The sequence below is a fragment of the Peromyscus leucopus genome, chromosome 8b, assembly GCF_004664715.2.
Source record: "Peromyscus leucopus breed LL Stock chromosome 8b, UCI_PerLeu_2.1, whole genome shotgun sequence".
Taxonomy (NCBI): Eukaryota; Metazoa; Chordata; class Mammalia; order Rodentia; family Cricetidae; genus Peromyscus; species Peromyscus leucopus.
Window position 1 is genome coordinate 34,649,247 of NC_051086.1, and position 19,785 is coordinate 34,669,031.

Genomic DNA, 19,785 nt, shown 5'->3' on the forward strand with positions numbered 1-19,785 from the left:
GAGTGTGTGGGTGTTTTTTAAACTCCAGGGGCTGATGGAGCCGAGATGTTGGCAGGAGGAATGGAAGCAGCTTTTCAGCAGAGTCCCAAGAATGTACTCCACAAATGCTCACGCTGTCTACAGCCCGCCCAAGCCTTCAGTTCCCACTCCAGGACAGGTGGGGGTCTTAGAGGTCAGGCAGCAGGGCCCAGGCTCCACCTCCTAGAAGCCCGTGGTCCCATGTCAGGAGTGTTCCCAACAGCCTTATGTATCTGTAAAATTTGCTTGCCCACCCACACGGTACATTTTCAATAGGAAATGAAGCTAAATACACAGCCCAGGCCCGGAGGCTGGAGAGATGGCTCAGCAGTTAAGAGTACTGGCTGCTTTTCCAGAGGCCCTGGGTTCAGTTCCCAACACCCACATGGTGGTTCACACCTGTCTGTAATTCCAGTTCCAAAAAACTGAAGTCCTCTTCTGGCCTCTTAAGGGCACCAGACACATGGTGTACAGATATACATACAGGCAAAATACCAACACACAAAAATTAAAGACCCCAAGTGCTCTGACTTGATAAGACTTGGAAGCATTTTAAACTTAAGGTTCCTTCCTATAAAAAGCCCCACACAGGATCAGGACACAGCAACCCTGGGATAATCAGGTGGACTTGGGCTCAGAGGTCCAGAACCAGTTGGAACTACAAGCTTTCTTCTTCCTGTGTCCCCTTACAGTTATATGTTTATATGGGAAAGCACCCTGCCCAGGTCTTCCATCTAGGTTTCCCTCCAACCACAGGTGCTAGATGGTAGTGCTAAGGTCAGGCCATGCCCAGTACCTTATGCAGCAAGCAGCCATTTGTCAGTGAAGCTCACACTTAACCAGCAATAAGGAGAAGGGCTGTGAATATATTTGTTCAAAGTTACAAAACAGCATCCAGTTCTAACGGGCTATTTACAGTGGAGAATAGATACATACAGTTGGCTGTACAGTAGAAGGAGGTGGACCACAGCTGGACCCCCCTGGTTTGAGGGCAGGAAGAGAAAGATGTCTGCTTTTGATAGCCCAAGCCTTTGCTGCTCAGTCGGGCAAGTGTAAACAGGAAGACAGCAGGAGCACAGCACCAGTCCCTTGCAGCCAAGGAAGTGTAGACTGGTTCACGGCCTTCCTTGGCCTCTGCCTGGGCAGGCCAGGCCTCTTGGGAAGGCTGGTCTGAGAGGCATCACAATCCACTGAAGCCAGTCCTCCACCACGGCAGACCGAGGCCCATGGGTGGATTAACACCTTCCAGCAAAAGGTTCCTTGCAGTCAGAATATGATCCGTTTCCCATCTGCTGGATTCTGCTCCATAGGACAGTAGGGACACTTGAGCCTGCAAGGAAAGGCAAGGGAAGAACATCTCAGGGCAGGCCAAGAACACCAGGCTAGGATGGAGCCAGGCAGGGGGAACTCACTTTCCTCCATTGATGAGCTTGTTGAGTGCGTCTCGGGAGATGACATGGCCACAGATGAGCTTGATGGGAGGGTTGGAATCTGAGGTCTGCTGTCGCAGGATGGGACATGCAAACACGGAGTGATACCAGCACTTCATGCCCAACTCGATCTCAATCTGAGGAGGCCAGCAAAAGGCTGAGTACCACATCCTGTCTGAGCTGTGCACCCCAGCACCTGCCTCTGGGGGTCCCTCCCCAGCCTAGCCTTACCGGCAGCTCATCCTTGTGACTCCACACGCCAGTGCACTGTCTCTGTTCGATGACAGCTTTGATGTTCATCAGCACTGGCAGCGCCACACAGCCAGAAGCAAAGCTGAGGGACAGAGCGGAGGTGGAAGCAGCTGGGATCAGAGGCAGCAGCAGACAAAGAACCAGCACACCGTCCCAAGTAGGACCGGAGACAAGGTTCTAAAGTGGTGTCAAGTCAGACTGGTCCTTGGATTATTTAACTTACGTGTATGAGTGTGTTCTTACATGTGTGTATGTGGACCATGTGCATGCTTGGGCCAGAATAGTGTGTCAAATCCCCTAGAGCTATAGCCAATGAGAGCTGTGAGCCACCCTGTGGGTGCTGGGAACCAAACTCAGGTCCAAAGCAAGAGCAGCAAGTACTCCTAACCCCCTGAGCCATCTCTTCTCCCAGACTGCTCCTAAAGAGCCACATACATAGCCAGGTTTGTTCAACTCTGTATCTGCTCTAAAGTATCCCAAAATCTGGAAAGGTCAGTATAGAAAAGATGAAGTGCTTGTCCAAGACAGTGGAAAGCTCCTAATGGGGACAGTGCTCAGCTGACAGGGCCAGAGCCTGCCTGGAGTCTAACCAACTCTGTTACCATGGTACCCAGTCAGAGTCGGCCAGCAAAGACATCTATAAATGAATTCTATCTCGAGATGATGGGGAGCGGGGAGCCCACAGACAGGAACCCTCCCCAATAGATCCTCTAGGGGCAGTGGTGACCTTGCTGGGAAATGCTGTTGTGACAAGTCCGTCTTATCTGTTAACTGGGTTAACAGGACTTCTAACTTGGCCCTGTTATGGAGTGTGCAGAGACCACTGTAGATAAATCAAGCATGTTACTTAGCACCCCAGTCTCTATGTAGGGAGGTGATGTTTTGGTGAGGTTGTAAGGATGGCTGGGTTATTGAGAGGGTGGTGTAGTTTCCCGAGGTTACCTAACATGCAGGAGAGGTGGGCCCTGTCTATCTAACCATAAAAACCAGCAGTGTCTGTCTCAGGGAGGATGCTAAGCCAGCTTAGGTTTGTGAAAGCACACGGCAGGTCAGCACGGTGTCCTCCCTGCCTTTGCCTTTGGGTTGAGGAGGCTGGGTCGTACCTGACACTAAGTGGGGACTCCACTGAAAGCCCCAGCAGGGAACATGCATCCCGAGTAAAGGTCTCACAGATCTCCGCCCAGTGGCTGTTGTCCAGGAGATGGCAGTAGGGTGACTTCTCCAAGCCCAGCCGCAGGTACACCAGGCTGCCCATCATCACCTGGATCTCTACAAGATAAGAGGATGGCAGTTGAGGGAAGGCAGAGGCTCTGGGCCATACCCCAGAGAGCCACAGGGCTGCTGCCAACATGGAGGCAGCAGGTAGGACAGAGAGGCTCTCTCCAGCTTTCTGACTGCATCGACAGTCTCTGCTTGGCAGAGAATGTTTCCACTCACCAACTCTAATCCCTCCCCTGCTGTTTTTTCAGACAGGTCTCTATATAGACAAGGCTGATCTCAAACTGCATCCCGTGTGCATACACCACTATGCCCGACTTCTCCCTCTTATCAGCAGATCTAGTTTTGAAACTCTCAGGAGGCAGGAGGAACTAAAACTGTCTGTGGGCGGAGGTGGCTCAGTAGTACCACAGTTGTCAGTAGTAAAGCAGCATTGATAAGTCTGGTTCCATCCCTAGTACCACAGAAAATAAAATCACTGCTTTGCTGTTTTATTTATTGTGTTTTATTTCTTTTTCTCCTCCCCAACCCACAAGACAGGGTTTCTCTGTGTAGCCCTGGCTGTCCTGAAGACTGCTCTGTAGACCAGGCTGGCCTTGAACTCACAGAGATCTGCTTGCCTCTGCCTCCGAAGTGTTAGGGTAAAGGTGTGCACCACCAATGACCGGTGGTTTTTATTTTTAGTGTTCTGTGTTTCTACCTGTGGTCTTTAATTCTTGAGTCAGGGGCCTGCTACTGCCATACTAGCCTAAACTCTGAGACTGAAGCGGTCTTCCTGCCTCAGCTCTGCCTCTGATTTGGACTTTAGAGGCAAAAGGATCAAAAGTTTCTGAATTGTGGGGAGCCATCTTTCTGGTAAACAGAACTGTTTGTGGGTACAATGACAGGCTACCTGACATGTCCAGACACTGGCAGGAGCCTAACCCCTGTCTCCCAGCACCTTGGGCACTTACCTCTCTGGTGCAGCCGAGCAAAGGGCTGGAAGTGTCGGGCATAGCTGAGGGCCTCCAGCTGCTTCTCGGGGCCGCCAGCTAGAAGGCGGATAAAGTGCAGCCGGTGCAGCTTGAACTCCAGCGAGCTGTTGAGCTCCAGCAGGCGCTGCCGATGGGACACAGCCCACCTGGGGAGAGAGAGCAGTGTAGTGCAGTGGGTGGTGGCTACAGAGGGCCGTAAAGGACAATGGGGATTTCTAGGTAGGGCTGGCATAAGACAGGCATGTCAGGTGAGAGGACCACAAGCTCCATGTGGGCACCCTTACTCCAGTGCAGGTCCCAGGTCGTGCTCATGTAGAGCTTCCAAGATCCGATTCAACTCCAAGAAGGGCTGCTTGAAGTCCAGGTCCACATTCAATGTTGATTCCTAGGGAAGATGGAAGATAGTGTCCCCAAAATTCTGCCCATAATAAAACTTCGTCAGCCAAAGGTTAGCTGAAGAAAGGCAATGTTTACCAGAGGAATTGTGGTCTGCCAGTAGCATGAGCCCCTGTTCAGTGTCCAGTTTGCTGAGGCTAAGCACCATCATTGGTCAGCCACAGTGAAGGGCCTTTCCCTCTACTGCAGAAAGTCCCCAGGCCTGGCACTGAACGGCAGAGTGAGAAAATGACTTTTAATCTACCTGATTACAATAAGGCAGTCTCCTTCCATTCCCATTGTGTTCAACACCTAACTAGTGCTATTTGCCATTTTGTTTAATCCCCTTAATAAAAAAGGAGAGCAAGCCTTGGCTCCATGCCCTGGCAGGCAACCAATTCTAGCTAGAAATCAGTAACTTTGTTTTTTATCAGATACCCTTAGATCTACCTCCTATTTTGTGGTAGGAGGATCAAATTCCTTTCTAAAATAAATAGGATGTCAGTGACTAGGGCCATGGGAGGGCCATGCACACCTGCAATCCCAGCCCTTGAGAGAAAAGGGGAAAAGGAGCAGCTGGAGGCCAGCCTCGGCTGTCCAGCCAGACCTTAGCTCAGAAACACAAGAGACGTGTGCTATCAGCATGGTGAGAGGCAGGAGGCTCTCCGAGTTCCAGGCAGTTCTCAACAACAAAACAAAAATAGCCAAGAATGTCAGGGTCGGCGTAGAAGACTAGCAGATGATGCAATTGGCTGGGTGTGGTGGTGTGCACACCTATAACCCCAGGATTTAGGGGGCTGAGGCAGGAGGCTAACAGGCCAGGATGGGTTACACAAGCAAGACCATCTCATCTCAAACAGAGGAGGGATATAAATGTCCCTGTGCTCCCAAGGCCAACATTACCTGGCACAGCTCCTCAGCTACGCTGAGCATGCCCTGCTGGTACAGGTGCTCCACAATGGCCATCTGCAGGATCTGCTGCTGCTTCTCACGGGAGTCCCACACGGCATCCGAGACTACGCCGCAGATCTCAGAGTCAAAGTTCTAACAGAGGAGAGATGGATCTGTGACTCGGGCGCTCACACTGTTCCTGCCGAGCCAGCACACGTTAGCTAGCGCTGGAGTGTTCCCAGCCCTCGACCCTGTGCCACCCACCCGCTCACCCTGTCGATGGCTTTGCCCACTCGGGAGACGCTGCTGTGAATGTCCTTGTGGTCTGAGGCTAGTTTCTGGACTGTGTCTTTGATCTTCCGACAGCACTGGGACATTACAAGGGAGAGGGTGGCTGAGAGAGGGGTCCCCTGGAGAGCTGTGGAGACAGCAGACTGGGTCAGGAGGCAGGGCCTAAGCACCTGCTTCTGCAGCAGACTGGCTGCTTCCTCCTACATGCCAGTGTGGTGGCCCAGAAGACAGCCTGCACGCCAGAGTTGAACCTCTACTTCCAGTCTTGTCAGCTACTGTCTTTGTTCTCACTCTGTAGACCAGGCTGGCCTCTAACTCACAGAGATCCTCCTGCCTCTGGTTCAAGAGTGCTGGGATTACCAGTCACTTTCTAATGTGAGACTTGAAAGTGGCTAAGTGTAACAAGACAGTATGTTTTGTTTTTAAGATTTTAGCCGGGTGTTAGTGGTACACACCTTTAAACTCAGCAGCACTCGGGAGGCAGAGACGGGTGAATTTGTGTGAGTTTGAGGCCAGCCTGTCTACAGAGTGAGTTGCAGGACAGCCAGGGCTATAGCGAGAGACCTTGTCTCAAACAAACAAAAAATTTATTTAGTTAAGAGCATGGGGGTGGTGAGTGGGAGAACATGACACACATATGTGCCATGATGTACCCTGGAGGTCAGAAGACGACTTTCATGAGTGGGTTCTCAACTTCCATCCTGAGGGTCCCAGGATTAAACTCAGGTAGTCAGGCATGGTAGCAGGCACCATTTATTTGCTGAGCCATCTGTCTAGCCCACAGCCAGGACCTTGGTGGTACCATTTTCTCAGCTGTACAATCCATGTTGCTGTGAATGCTGACTTGGCTCCTGTGTGCTCTACTGTGTATTGGCTGTACTGCAGGCTTTCCTGTGGGCCGTCAGGGTAAACTCAGAATCACTCTGAACCCAGTGATTCCACTTCTAGGAGAAATGGAAATGTGTCCACAAAAAGCCGTGTGTGAACACTCTTCCTAACATTCTTCAAGATAGCCAAGAGGTAGAAACAACCCAAGGTCCATCCTACATGCACACAATAAGATATCAGTCAGCCTTAGAAGGTATAAGGTGCTGATAAATGCTACAACAGAAATAAACCCAGAGAACATCACCCCCCAACCCCTAAAAAAAAGGTAAATAAAAGAAAAGTTAGTTGAAAACAAAATGTCAATGTTAGTAATTTCAGGTAAATTAATCATTTTTGTTAGGTTTTCTGACTGAGCTGAGGCTTCCTTTGCCACCTTCAAGAAAGCCTGGAGATGCATGTCCAAGACTCTCCCACCCAGTCAGTAGCCTAGGGCTACATGATCCCTAGGGATCGGCCCCTACCGGCACTGGCCAGCTCCGTCCTCAGCTGACCCACGTAGTGCAGCAGCTCCTCCAGGCTCTGCTCGCAGTGTTGCCCGTAGGTCAGGAACTTGTGCAGGACTTTGTCGAGCTCCCTCTCCACGCACGCACACTGTTCCATGGTGGCCTCTGCCTAGTGAAGTCAATGGGATCAGGCCAATGTGTGTGTGTGTGTGGGGGACCCCCACAGCATTTCTTCTGGTCCCTCACCCTTCCTGAATAACACATCAGTCCCCTGCTAAACATAGTGCTTCCCAGCCATCCTCGCTGAGGTGTCCAGTGGATGACGAAGGCTAGAGTTCGAGGCTAGCCTGGTCTACAAAGCAAGTTCCAGGACAGTCAGGACTGTTACACAGAGAAACCCTGTCTTGAAACAAAACAAAGAAAATTACTGTCTTGAACTTTTTGCCCTGTTATCTTTGTCCTGCCCCCTCCCCCAGTACACACTTTTTGTTTGTTTGTTTTTTGAGATAGGGTTTCTGGAACTCCTCGATTTGTAGACTAACTGGCCTTGAACTCACAGATCTGCCTCCCAAGTGTGGGATTAAAAGCATGTGCTATCACCAGTTATTCAGCCCAATACACAACTTTTTTTTTTTTTTTTTTTTGAGCTGAGGACTGAACCCAGGGCCTTGTGCTTGCTAGGGAAGCGCTCTACCACTGAGCTAAATCCCCAACCCTTTTTTTGTTTTTTTTGTTTTTTTTGTTTTTCCAGACAGGGTTTCTCTGTGTAGCGTTGTGCCTTTCCTGGAACTCACTCGGTATACCAGGCTGGCCTTGAACTCACAGAGATCCGCCTGCCTCTGCCTCCCGAGTGCTGGGATTAAAGATGTGTGCTACCATTGCCAGGCAAATTACCTTATTATTTTATGTGTATGGGTGTTTTGCTTCATGTACAAAAATATGTGTTGCAGGATATTTAATCGCACTGTGAAACTGCAAGACTGTGTTAATAAAATTAACCTTGGATCAGGGGACTGAGCCAGTGACAGGAATTAGCCATAGAGAGGACAGAGGAACTAGGAAGATGGATAGACTCACAGGAAGAAGTAGGGAAGGACTTAGAGATTTAAGGTCTTTTTTTGGTTTGGGACAAGTGGAGAGAGACTCTCTTGCTGAGTCTCCCGCCAAAAAGGAAGGTCAGCTGGTTGCTTCTAGATTCTCTGATCTAGCAGGTTTTCACCCCAACATCTGACTCCCGAGTCTTTATTGGTAAATACAATGATAGAGACTTAGTTAAAACCTACATTTGGTGCCAGTGGGTCTAGAAATCCTCCCCAGGCCACAGTCTGAGCTGTGGGGTGCTGACTCCCGGGCACAGGCAGTAGTTAAAGTATCAGTAGATTCAGGTACAGCCAACAAGCAAACAGAAAAACAACGCCATGTGTACCATGTATGTGCAGTGCCCGCAGAATCCAGAAGAGGGCACTGGATCCCCTTACAGATAGTTAGGAGCTACCTTGTCAATGCTGGGAAATCAAACCTGGGCTTTCTAGAAATACAGCCAGCGCTCTTAGCTGCTGAGCCATTTCTCCGGCCCCAACAACTGGCATTTTTTTTTTTTTTTTAATTTTTTACAGGGTTCTGGGTGTCAAATTCAAGTCCTAAAGGGCACTTCAGGGACTGATCCTCTGACAAACCCTCTTTTCTTTCTTTACTTTTTTGTTTGTTTGTTTGTTTGTTTTTCAAAACAGGATTTCTCTGTGTAGCTTTGGAGCCTGTCCTGGAACTTGCTCTGTAACCCAGGCTGGCCTGGAACTCACAGAGATCCTCCTGCCTCTGCCTCCTGAGTGCTGGGATTAAAGGCATGCACCACCACCGCCCAGCTCAGGTCCTTTCTTAATCAGAAGACTGGGCCTCAGTGGGTTCTCAGCAGTCTCTGTGGCAGAACCACCTAGACTCACACTGCATGTAATTCACATGTTCACAGTGGAACTGGTTTTTCATGTACTGTAGGAAGATAAGCCATGAAGGCAGTTCTTGAATGGCTGTTAATCCCAAGTGCAGCTTCAGGAATAACTACCAACTGTGCAGGCTGGATGGGCTCCCCTGCTGCTCCTTGGATCTGGACAGCTCGAACCTTTGCTCTCACAGCTGCAGGCCCTGGAGCATGATGGCCTCTGCCTGGCTGAGTCCTGCAGCCCAACCTCCCAGCTGTCACAGGCAGCTGGCCTGAGCCTCGCCTACCGCCCCCTCCACTCTCACTCTGTATCCTTAGTCCCGAACCCTGAGCGACGAGGACCGAGGGCCTGCCTCCCTGCCACACAGACGCCTTCTTGCTCAACTGTGCATGGAAAAGGATCGAGGGGGGAGGGAGGGACTTATGTGTGATGTGTATTACATGTATGCCTGTGTCTGAGTACAGGCACATGTGGGCATGGTTCAGTGTGGGCGTGGAGATCAGAGGACAGCCTTGGGTGTCGGTCCTCACCTTGTCTGAAACAGGGTTCCTCTGTTGTTCACCGTAATCCAAGCCAACTGGTTTGAAAGCTTTTAGTGACAGTTCGGCCTCCCGTAGAAATGGAATGCTGGGGATTAGCTATCCTCTACCATGCCTGCCTTTACATGGGTCCTGGGAATTCAAACTCAGGTCCTTATGCTTGTACAGCAAGCAACACTGAGCCAACCCCTCCCCCACACACACACTGACACCTGACTCCACCGCCTCCTCAAGTGGGCTCCTCCTAACCCTCTCCACTTTGCTCCCCCCTCCTTTTTTTCCCCTCTAGACAATGTTTCTCTAAGTAACCCTGGCTGTTCTAGAATTCAGAGATCCACTTGCCTCTGCTCCCAGGTGCTGGGATTAAAGTCGTTCACCACTGTACTCCCTTTTAAGGAGCCTTCAACATGGAGTACACAGATAATCCTCAGAATGTTGGCAACAGAGTAGATCTTCTGTGCCCACACACAGGACTAGAAATAAGAGGACTGAGTTATGTGTCCCTCTAAAGGAGTCAATGTAGCCAGCTAGTCACTCTCTTAAAAGAATGGTGTCACAAGAAGTCGATGTCCATGGTGACCCTGGGATCTTCCCACTTCCTCCACTCTCCTAGTCCGACAAGCACCAGCCATCTCGGCTTGACCATCTCAGCCCCACTTACAGCCGCTGTCTCCCTCCCAGATGGGGACAAATGACAGGAAAGTGCTGGAGCTTTGCTGATGCTATCCTACATCCTAAAATTTGTAGTCATAGTGTCCAGAGATGCCACACCCCCAAAACCAAACTGGACAGTTATAAGATATGGGTAAAATATAACAGGGACTCCCATTTAAAATGATATAACTATTTTCCTTGGTAGTAACTAACACTCCCCAGCGGCTCGTTATGTGCTAGGCTCTGCTCCAATGACTTCATCCATTAACTCATTCACTTAATTCTCACAACACTGTGAGGTAGGTACGGTTATTAGACCCACTTTGCAGCTGAGAAAACGAGACAGGGAAAGATAAAATAAACATCCCAAGGCCACACAGCTGGGGCGTGGAGGAGTGGGAACAGAGGGAAGCCTGCTCTCTGGCTCCAGGCTGAGGCTCTCTCCTTAAGTACTTTGCACAACAGGACCAGCGAAGCAGGCCGCTGGCCTAGCAGGAAAGGAAAACGGGCTGTGTGTGTATGTGTGTGTATGGCTGTGATGAACTCATAGGGTCCATCAGTGATGACAACAAACAGGAAGTTAAACTGGAGCGAATGCAAACCACCATCTGCCAAGAGGGTCTGGATACCAGAGCCACGTTTATCACAGATTAACATGGCTCAAGGACAGGACCTCATCATGGTCAAATGTCTGGCCCTGTCAGATACCAACTGAAACTAGGACCACCATCGGAGGGAACCTATGAAAAAAAGCCGAGGATTGGGCAGGCAAATGGCTCAGTAGGTAAGGAGCTTGCCACCCAGCCTGGTGATCTAAATATGGTCCACGGAACCACATGGGAACCACGGGAGGAAAGAGGAAGGAAAGCTCTCCTCTGACAAATGTGTGCCATGGCATTGTGTCCCCAGTAAAAAGTAAATACGCCGGGTGGTGGAGGCGCACACCTTTAATCCCAGCACTTGGGAGGCAGAGCCAGGAGGATCTCTGTGAGTTCAAGGCCAGCCTGCACTACCAAGTGAGTCCCAGGAAAGGGGCAAAGCTACACAGAGAAACCCTGTCTCGAAAAACCAAAAAAAAAAAAAAGTAAATACATAAATTTTAAAGCTGAAGAAATACAGGTGCAGGGGGGCTGGAGAGATGGCTCAGTGGTTAAGAGCACTGACTGCTCTTCCAGAGGACCTGAGTTCAAGTCCCAGCACCCACATGGCAGCTCACAATTGTCTGTAACTCAAGATCTGACACCCTCACACAGTTATACATGCAGCAAAAACACCAATGCAAATAAAATAAAAAAAAAATATTAAAAAAAAAAGAAAAGAAATACAGGTGTTGGTGGTATACACCTTTAATTTTAGTAATGGGGAGGAAGAGGCAGACCAACCATGGTTAGTTCCTGGCCAGCCTGGGCTACATAGTGGGAAAGTGAACCCTGCTCCCCACAAGAACAACAACAAAAGAATTAAAAGTGGAGGAGTGGGAACAGCTGAGGACTGGGCTGAGAAGATGGCTTCGTTGGTAAGGTGCTTGTCACACCTGCTGGATTAAAGGCGCGTGCTACCAGCCCGGTAACATCCACCTTTTTACACTAAGTCCTAGGAACCCGACTCGGGCTTTTCCTCACTGAGCCAGCTCCCTTGTGCAGCCTCCTTTTCTGCATGAGAAACCTCATGTGTCAGTCCCACACAGATCTGAATCCTTCTGACTGATTCTTCACATGTCTCCCCCACAGGACTACCAGCTAAGCAAAGACTGGAGACTAGTTTCATGCTCTCCGGGGCCCAGGCCACCACAGGACTGAGTAAGCCCTAACTGTTTCAACAGTACCTGCATTTCCTAGCCTTTCGCTAAGTCTTGAATCAAAAGCTCCCAGTGGGCAGAAGATATGAAAGAAATGTTAAAAATTCCCGCTACAGGGGCTAGAGAGATGCTCAGTGTCAAGGAGCACTTGTTGCTCTTGCAGAGGACCTAGGTTCAGTTCCCAGCACCCACATGGCGCCAACAACCTCCTTTTAACTCCAGTTCCAGAGGCCCTGAAGCTCTCTTCCAACACTGCATTCATGTGTTGCACAGACACACATGCAGGCAAAACCATACCCATACACATAAAAATGAAAACAAAAAAAAAATTAAAAATCTGTTGGGTGTAATGGCTTACACCTTTAATTCCAGCACTCAGGACGCAAAGACAGGTAGATCTCTTGTGAGTTCGAGGCCAGCTTGGTCTGCAGAGTGAATTCCAGAACAGTCCAGGCTGTGTGGCGTAACACTGTCTCTAAATAAATCAACTAATCAATCAATAAATCTGAGTTTGGGTGTGGTGGTGAATGACTTTAATCCCCCCAGCACTTGGCAGAAGCAGGTTCATCTTTGTGAGTTTGTGGCCAGCCTGGTCTACTTATAGGAAAGACAACAACAAAACAAACCAATTCCTCCTCATTCTAACCACTCACCCCCCTCACTCGCCATACTCTGCCACCACCGGCCTTTCTGGTCCAGCGTACCATCCTCTGCCTGAAACACTCTCTCTTCACATCTTTCCATAGCTGGCTCCTTATTTAGGTCTCGACACAAGTGTCATCTTTTCAGACCACAACATCTAATGCCCCATACTTTACCCTCGAACAAATCTTATCTCTATTAATACTAGAAAGTTTCAAATCGTAATCTCTTCACCTAAAACTGCAAGGACGGGAAACGCCACCATTTACCCTAGGGGACTGCCACGACCCGGACTTCACCCGCATTATGGTGCAAAAGACTGGCAAACTCCTACTCATTCTTCCAGAGACCCTCCTGCAGTGCCCAGCCAGGACTCCACCGCCCGCAGCTGGTTACCTGTGACCCAGTCGGGTGCACTAAGCTGGGACGTCTGAGTCGGGGCGACTTGGAAGGTGTGGCCGACGACTGCTCCGGGCTTTGGTCGGGGCGCCCCGCACCCCGGGACCCGGAGCCGGGCGGCTGTCACCTAGTCCTGCAGTCCAGCCGGCTTCCGGCGCCGCTGTCATCGGAACCGGAAGTCGCGGCGGTTGCCCCTCGGGTGGGTCCGGGCTCGCCCATGCGCGTTGTCAGGGAGCGTGGGGAGACTGTCCGTCTAGCCCTTGCCTTTGCCCAGAGTGCGGAATGGAATCGCCCGCGGGAGCCAGGCGGCCGTCAGCGCCTGCGCAGTGCCCAGGCGCCGCTTCCCTGGGACCCCGAGCAAACCTCGGTTTCCGCCGGCCGGAACTACCGGAGGGTGGTCCCGGGTTTCTACCGGAACTCTTAGCCGGCGTACCTGCCTAACTGGAGTCCCAAACCGCAAGTCCTATCTATAGTCCTAGGTCTCAAGTGTTGAGGCTGGGCTTGGGGAAGCTGATGCTTGAGGAGCGCTGCGAGGTCCAGACCAGTGTGGACTACAAAGTGAGACTCTGTCTCAGAAAATAAACAAAGCTGGGCACTGTGGCACCTGCCTATAATCCTATAATTATAGGAAGATCATTAGTTCAAGGGCACATAGTGAAGTAGGCCAGCCTGAGCTATTTGAGACCTTGTCTCAAAACAAAACAAAACAAAACAAAACAAAACAAAACAAAACAAAACAACGGGCGTTGCTCAGCTGTGGAGAGGTTGCACGTGCAGGTCCCTCGGTCCATCCCCAGCACCCGAAAGATAAAAATTTCAAAAGACCGTTACATGTACGTGGCCCAGAGATTACGTATTTCCTGTAATGCTTTTTGAAATAGCAAATAATGTTTAAAGGAAGAGTCCTGTGGCAATGGGTAAAGTGCTTGCAACGCAAGCTTGAGGACCTGAGTTGGGATCCCTGGTACTGTTGTAACTGCAGCACTGGAGTGGGTAGGTAGTGCATGAGGATACCCGGACGTGCTTGCCAGCTGAGGTAGCTGAAAAGCAGAGACCATGTCTTAAGAGAATAAGGTGGAGCGTGATAGAGCGAGACGATCAAAATGCTGCACACACTTGCACAATCACACCCGGGTACACACGTTCACATTACACATACACAATTTTAAGATTTTTTTTTGTCCTTGACGGCCACCTAACCCTGTACTTCCTCAGCCCCTGGACCTGCTGCTCTCTGTGAATCGCCCCTCTTTAGTGGTAAGATGGAGTAGGGAGTTGCGTATCTTTAATTAAAAAGGGTGAAGGAGCCGGTTGTAGTGGCACATACTGTAAGTTTGAGGAGGGAAAAAGAGGGGGAGCAAAGGTACAAAAGGAGAGGAGGTAGTGATCCCCAAACTGAAAAGGACTAAATTTTTTAATTTTAATTTTTAAATTTTTAAAAAAATTTATTTTATTTTTTATTTTTGTTCTTTTGAGACAGGGTCTTCGGTACCCCAGACTGACCTTGAACTCCTTGTGTCAAGAAGGACATCTTTTCACCTCCTGTGTACTGAGATTACAGGTCACCACCCAGGGTCCTCCTCCATCCCCTCTTGCCTTGGAGCAGAATAAAGAAGACTCTCTTCTCTCTTAGATCTGAGAAAGACAAGCAGCTTTTTACTGCTGGTTTCCCTCCGGCCATTTATCGGCCCCCTCTTTCGCCTCCCCCACCTTGCACAATCTAGCTTTGTTTTCTTTACAGCCTTGGCTTGAAATCATGTGTTTGTGTTGATTCTGTCTCTTTGCCCCTATCTCTACCTCCCCCAACGTTTAGGATAAAAGCTCCATTGGACTCAGGACTTAGTTAGTCCTCATCGCTACTGGAACAGAGTAAGCACAGAGATGCTGGGAGCTGACCGACATCCTCTGCTTATAAAAGAGGAAACTGGTGCGCAACCTTCTGAAACACAGCAGGGAAGAGGGCGGTGCAGAGTGTGACACCAGCCAGTAGGGGCATCGTGACCCCAGCATCTTGGAGATTCCTGGCGGTGTTTCGGGAGCCTGGGTGGTCCTGGCCCCACGCGGAAGTCGCGGGGGCGAGAAATTGAATGAGCCCTGCTTGGGGCTAAGAGCCAGAACTGAAGAACCCGAGCCCCAGCAGGCAGGACCTCACAAGCTTTCTAGAACGCCCCAGGCTTTCCCACTTCCTCTCCCGGGATGCCTCACCATCAAGCAGGGTGTGAACAAAGCCGGCTTCTACCGGAACCTGGGGCGGCTCACATTAGAACCTTTGAACCTTTGTGTCTTTCTCACGATGTGGTGGGACTCGCGTTCTGTATTATTCTGTACTTTTCCTATGTATGGGTTTCCTTACTCGCTTGATTCTGTCGCTCCTTCCTCTTTCAGATTGGACTTCTGGTTTTTGTTGGAGCAGAGTGCTTCAAAGTGGAGTGATCAAAAGCTGTTTCTCAGTATTTTCTTTCTTTTGGGCCAGTTTCCTAGGAGTTGTTTATTGATTGGTTTTTTGAGACAGGGGTTCTCTGTGTAACAGCTCTGGCTGTCTCCTGGAACTCCCTTTGTAGGCCAGGTTGGCCTTAAACTCACAGAGATCCACCTGCCTCTGCCTCCCAAGTGCTGGGATTAAAGCCATGTGCCACAACTGCTCATCGAGTTTATTTTTTAAATTAAAGAACAATGGAAAAAACGAAGCTAGAGAGATAGTTTAGTTGGTGAAGTGTTTGCCATGCAAGCTTGAGGACCTGAATGCAATCCCTGGTAACCATCAAAAAATCTGCCTGTACTCCCAGCACTGGGGAGGCAGACGGGTAGGACCTTGGGTCTTGATGGCCAGCAAGGATAGATAAAATAATGAGACCCAGATTCAGTGAAAGACCCTGCCTCAAAAAAGGTGAAGAGTGATTGAAGAATATCTCAGTGTTAATCTCTGACCTCCATGTACACACACAAACAGGAAAGCCCTCGATGTCCATTTTATTTTAGAAGGTAGTGATATGGTGGCTTATTTTGTCCCATATTTAGAAGTCAAGCCAAATAGCTCTGGTTAAGTTGTGTTCCTGCCTTAGGCTTTCCCCTTATTCTATAGGGTTTTTGTTGTTGTTGCAAAAATACGATTTATATCTGGGCCCCCACTCTTTCCACGTAAGTATAGATTTATTTTTACACCATTTTCTATCGTTTTTCTTGTTATTGTGTAATGTGTAATGTGATATATTAAAGAGGTGTGATTAAATACCCCCTTGTTAATAAAGAAGGGAAAACCCTGCAACGTTTTTGAGAAAGTAAACTGGGGGTTACACATGCTGCACAGATTTACATTCAGGCAAAACATACATTTAAAAATAAAAATTTTGTTAAAAAATGAAAATGTGAGCTGGGTGGTGTACATCCTGGCACTCAGAAGGCAGAGGCAGGTGGATCTCTGAGTTTGAGGCCAGCCTGGTCTATAGAGTAAATTCCACGACAGCCAGGAACTCAGAGAAAGCCTACCTCAAAAACAAAACAAAAAACAAACAAACAATAAAAAAAGTGAGGTCCCTTCTCCACATTAAGGAATTCAAGATGGTGACTGTAAACTAACCCCATGTCTGGTGCACAGGTGTGCACACCCATTTCCTTTACTCAGGGACCCTGTGCCAGCTCACCTATCAAGCTCTCCAGGTTTGCATCCCTCTCTTCCCTTTACTCTCCTTCTGAGTTCAGGCAGGACACTGTCTTTCCTGGAACTCAACCCACACTTCCTGTTACATCCAAGTCCAAATTCGCTTGGGGATGCCCCTCCATACTACTCAGGAACATACCCCTCTGACCCAGCCTGCCCAGCCCTTGGGGAGCCTTACCTCCCACTTCACTGCTTAGAATAAATAAACTGTTCTTCCTGGGAGCCCCAGAGATCCTCACCTCTTAGAACATGAGCCTCTTTTATCTCACGAATTATATATACTCTTGGACTGAGAATGTAGCACTTGGTGGAGTATTAACAGGAAGCCTTGGGTTCAGTTCTCAGCACTACGTAAACCAGACGTGATGGTGACATTTGCAACCAGCACTGAGGAGGTGGAGCCATGAAAACAGGAGGAGCAGAAGTTCAGGTCAGGGCTGGAGAGATGGCTCAGTGCTTAAAAGCATGTACTGCTCTTGCAGAGAATCCAAATTCAGTCCCCAGCACCCACACTAGGCTACTCACAACCACCAGCAACTGCAGCTCCAAGGGCTCTGACGCTTTCTGTCCTCCTCAGGCATCTGTACACATGTGCACAGACATGCATACACAGAGACACATACATAAAAACATAAGTAAAAATAAATATTTAAGAAAGCCATCCTTAGCTACATAGAGTTGGGGTTAGCCTAAGCTATATGAGACGATGTCTCAAAAATAAGAAATATCGGTTAGACAGTGGTGGTTCATGCCTTTAATCCCAGCACTCAGCAGAGGCAGATGGATCTGTGAGTTTGAGGCCAGCCTGGTCTACAGAGTGAGTTCCAGGACAGCCAAGGTACACAGAGGAATATATATATATATATTTGTGTAGGTGTTTTCTCTGCATGTATGTCTGTTCATCATGCGCATACAGTTCCCGTGGAGGCCAGAAGAGGGCATCAGAACCCTTGGGCCTGGAGTTACAAGTGGTTGTGATCCACCTTATAGATATGGGAATAGAACCTGGGTCTTCCAGAAGAGCAGCCAGGTCTCTTTTGCTGAGCCATGTCTTCAGCCCTGCATCCTCTTTATGCCCTGCCTGGCCCTGCTATCTAAAACAGCATTCACTAGTGTAGACATGTCTTCATCCTCTCCCAAGGACACTGTCTCCCTCACCTGTGAACTGCATTCAGCCCAAGGTCTGAACAGTAACTTAGTCCTAGAGCCTTGAACTTGGCACTGACTTGACCTAGAACTAGTGCCCCTGAATAGCTCAGAGTTAAAGCATTCCCTAGGCCCTCACCGCAAAGCCGTACTAATTTGTGGGGGAGTCTGGTCACCCTTGCTTCCATATTCTACCTCCCTTACTCCCACCTCTGGGGCTGGAGCCAGAGCAGTCTGAAGAGGAATGGAGGCCACCACCCGCTTCGGCAATGCTCACAGCCCAGTGCAGTCAGGCAAGCCAACAGTTAGAACAGTGTAGAGACACCTGGGAGAGGCAGGCATGGGGGGCTCTGCAAAGTTTTCTCTGAGAAGCAACACCAAGTGCTGGCTACCTGTGTGGTACCTCGAACACAGGGCTCAACCAGGGGAGCCCTAGCTCCCTCTCCAGCCGAGCTCAGGGCCTGCTCAAGACCCCCCCCCTTTTTTTTTTTTCGAGACAGGGTTTCTCTGTGTAGCTTTTGAGCCTGTCCTGGATCTCACTTTGTACACCAGGCTGGACTTGAACTCAGAGATTCGCCTGGCTCTGCCTCCCAAGTGCTGGGATTAAAGGTGTGCGCCACCACACCATCCTCCAAAAGCTCCAGAAAGTACCATGTCCTCTCCCTGTAAACTTTGGTCTGGGCCCGGGCAGACCAGAGGGCTCTCCTGAGAGCCAAGAGGTGCTGCCAGGATCACTGAAGTTGGAAGGTCCTAGAAGGCTGTTGGTTAAGTGACAAGCCCAGAGGAAGAAACACTGGGTAAACAGGAGGGATGCAAGGAATAGATCTGGAAATAGCGTGAGGTGCTCACTACATTTTCACATAGAACTGGCTGGGCCAGGGGTCCTCCAGAGGCCACAGGGACGGACTTCTCCAGTAACTGTGACAATGACTTCTACGACCAGCTGGCCCCAGAGCCACCCAGCCTGCTTGGGGACCAGGGAACTGGTTTGCCGAGCAAGGATGAACTAACAGGAGATCTGGTTCTGGGCTGCCCTCCCCCTCTACATCTGGGCCTGGCCTTGGTTTCTGGCACCACTGCCAAGTTTTGGTACCGCCCACCCACCCCCGCTGGCTCTACTGGCCAGCCCAGGTCGTAATTGCTGGGTGGGGAAGTGCACCGTGGAGTGGGTACACCAAAAGGTGGGCACGTGGGCACCTGGCCCGACTGGCTCCTGGCCCTGGTGAGGAAGTAAGGCAGACTTCAGGCCAACACCTGACCTGCTAAGGGAAGAACTGCTAGGGCCCACTAGCCCAGAGACTTGCGTTTGCAGGGACCTAAGAAGTGGAAGCGGGTACCATGGTCTGTGGGGACTGGCTTGCCTAATCCACTTCTGCTTTCCCTAGGGTAGGGACCAGAGTGAGGTGCAGGCCTGTGTGTGTGTGTGTGTGTGTGTGTCAGCTACTCCCAGGGAACTATCTGGGATGCAGGATCTACCTAGTGTGCCAAGTGCAAAGGGCTGAACAATTGGGAAGGAATGGAAGGGAGAGAATCAGGAAGTACTCCTGGCATCCACCCAGGAGCTGGCTTTTACGGCCAGGGCCCCAAACACACCCCCTTGGACACACCTACCACCCCCAAGCACATCTACACACCTGCCACTCACAGATCATAAACACAGCATCCCGAAACAGACAACTCACACCCAATCCTCCACCCTAAAAAAGGTGGGGCTCATCATTCAGGTGTCACAGCCCAGAGCTGGTCATCTAAACCCCTGGCACCTACTTGCTGGGTCTCAGAGGCTCACAGTCACGGCCTGAGATCTAGAGTCCTGTGACAAGATTCTTGAATGGTGCCAAGGAAGGGACTGGAGGCAAAAAAAAAAAAAAAAAAAAAAAAAAAAAAAAACCTGGGTGTGTTCAGTTGAGCAGGTGGATCTCTGTGAGTTCAAAGTCAGCCCGGTCTATATACTGAGTTCCAGGACAATTAGTGCTACATATAGAGACCCTGTCTCAAAAATCAAAACAATGTGGTCTACAAAGCAAGTTCTAGTACAGCCAGGACTGTTACACAGAGAAACCCTGTCTGGGAAAAAAAAAAAAAAAAAAAACACAAAAAACCCAAATGGCTATGTTCTCCCCTGGAGCAGGGAAGCACACTGAATTTGCCTTGTGTCTCTAAGACCAACCACAAGGACCCAGCATAGCACTAGGCAGACAGTAAGTTTGTGGTAGCTATTCCCATGATGCA

The 19,785-nt window shown here is 49.8% G+C and overlaps 1 protein-coding gene across 3 annotated transcripts; it reads right to left on the bottom strand.

The window, feature by feature from the left end:
* Positions 1 to 864: 864 nt before the first annotated feature.
* Rmnd5b (required for meiotic nuclear division 5 homolog B) lies at positions 865 to 12,831 on the bottom strand. Of its 3 annotated transcripts, none has more exons than XM_028857219.2 (10): positions 12,747 to 12,831; positions 6,799 to 6,949; positions 5,431 to 5,576; positions 5,171 to 5,311; positions 4,177 to 4,277; positions 3,872 to 4,038; positions 2,804 to 2,969; positions 1,680 to 1,782; positions 1,431 to 1,585; positions 865 to 1,348 (listed from the first exon to the last, which is right to left on the bottom strand). In XM_028857219.2, the coding sequence occupies exons 2-10, from the start codon at positions 6,935 to 6,937 to the stop codon at positions 1,285 to 1,287; spliced, it is 1,182 nt and encodes a 393-aa protein (XP_028713052.1). In that variant the 5' UTR covers positions 6,938 to 6,949; positions 12,747 to 12,831; the 3' UTR covers positions 865 to 1,284. The 3 variants fall into 3 exon arrangements, with proteins under 3 accessions (XP_028713052.1, XP_028713053.1, XP_028713054.1); XM_028857220.2 differs by having other exon boundaries at positions 6,799 to 6,945; positions 12,747 to 12,827; XM_028857221.2 differs by lacking the exon at positions 12,747 to 12,831 and having other exon boundaries at positions 5,431 to 5,592; positions 6,799 to 6,845.
* Positions 12,832 to 19,785: the final 6,954 nt, after the last annotated feature.

Excerpts from the sequence above, each read along its gene's own strand:
- Rmnd5b (XM_028857219.2), bottom strand. The coding sequence starts at position 6,937 with ATGGAACAGTGTGCGTGCGTGGAGAGGGAGCTCGACAAAGTCCTGCAC. Across the intron at positions 5,312-5,430 it reads TGGGCAAAGCCATCGACAGG|AACTTTGACTCTGAGATCTG; the intron begins GTGAGCGGGTGG and ends CTCCTCTGTTAG. Across the intron at positions 4,039-4,176 it reads GACCTGGGACCTGCACTGGA|GTGGGCTGTGTCCCATCGGC; the intron begins GTAAGGGTGCCC and ends CTCTCTCCCCAG.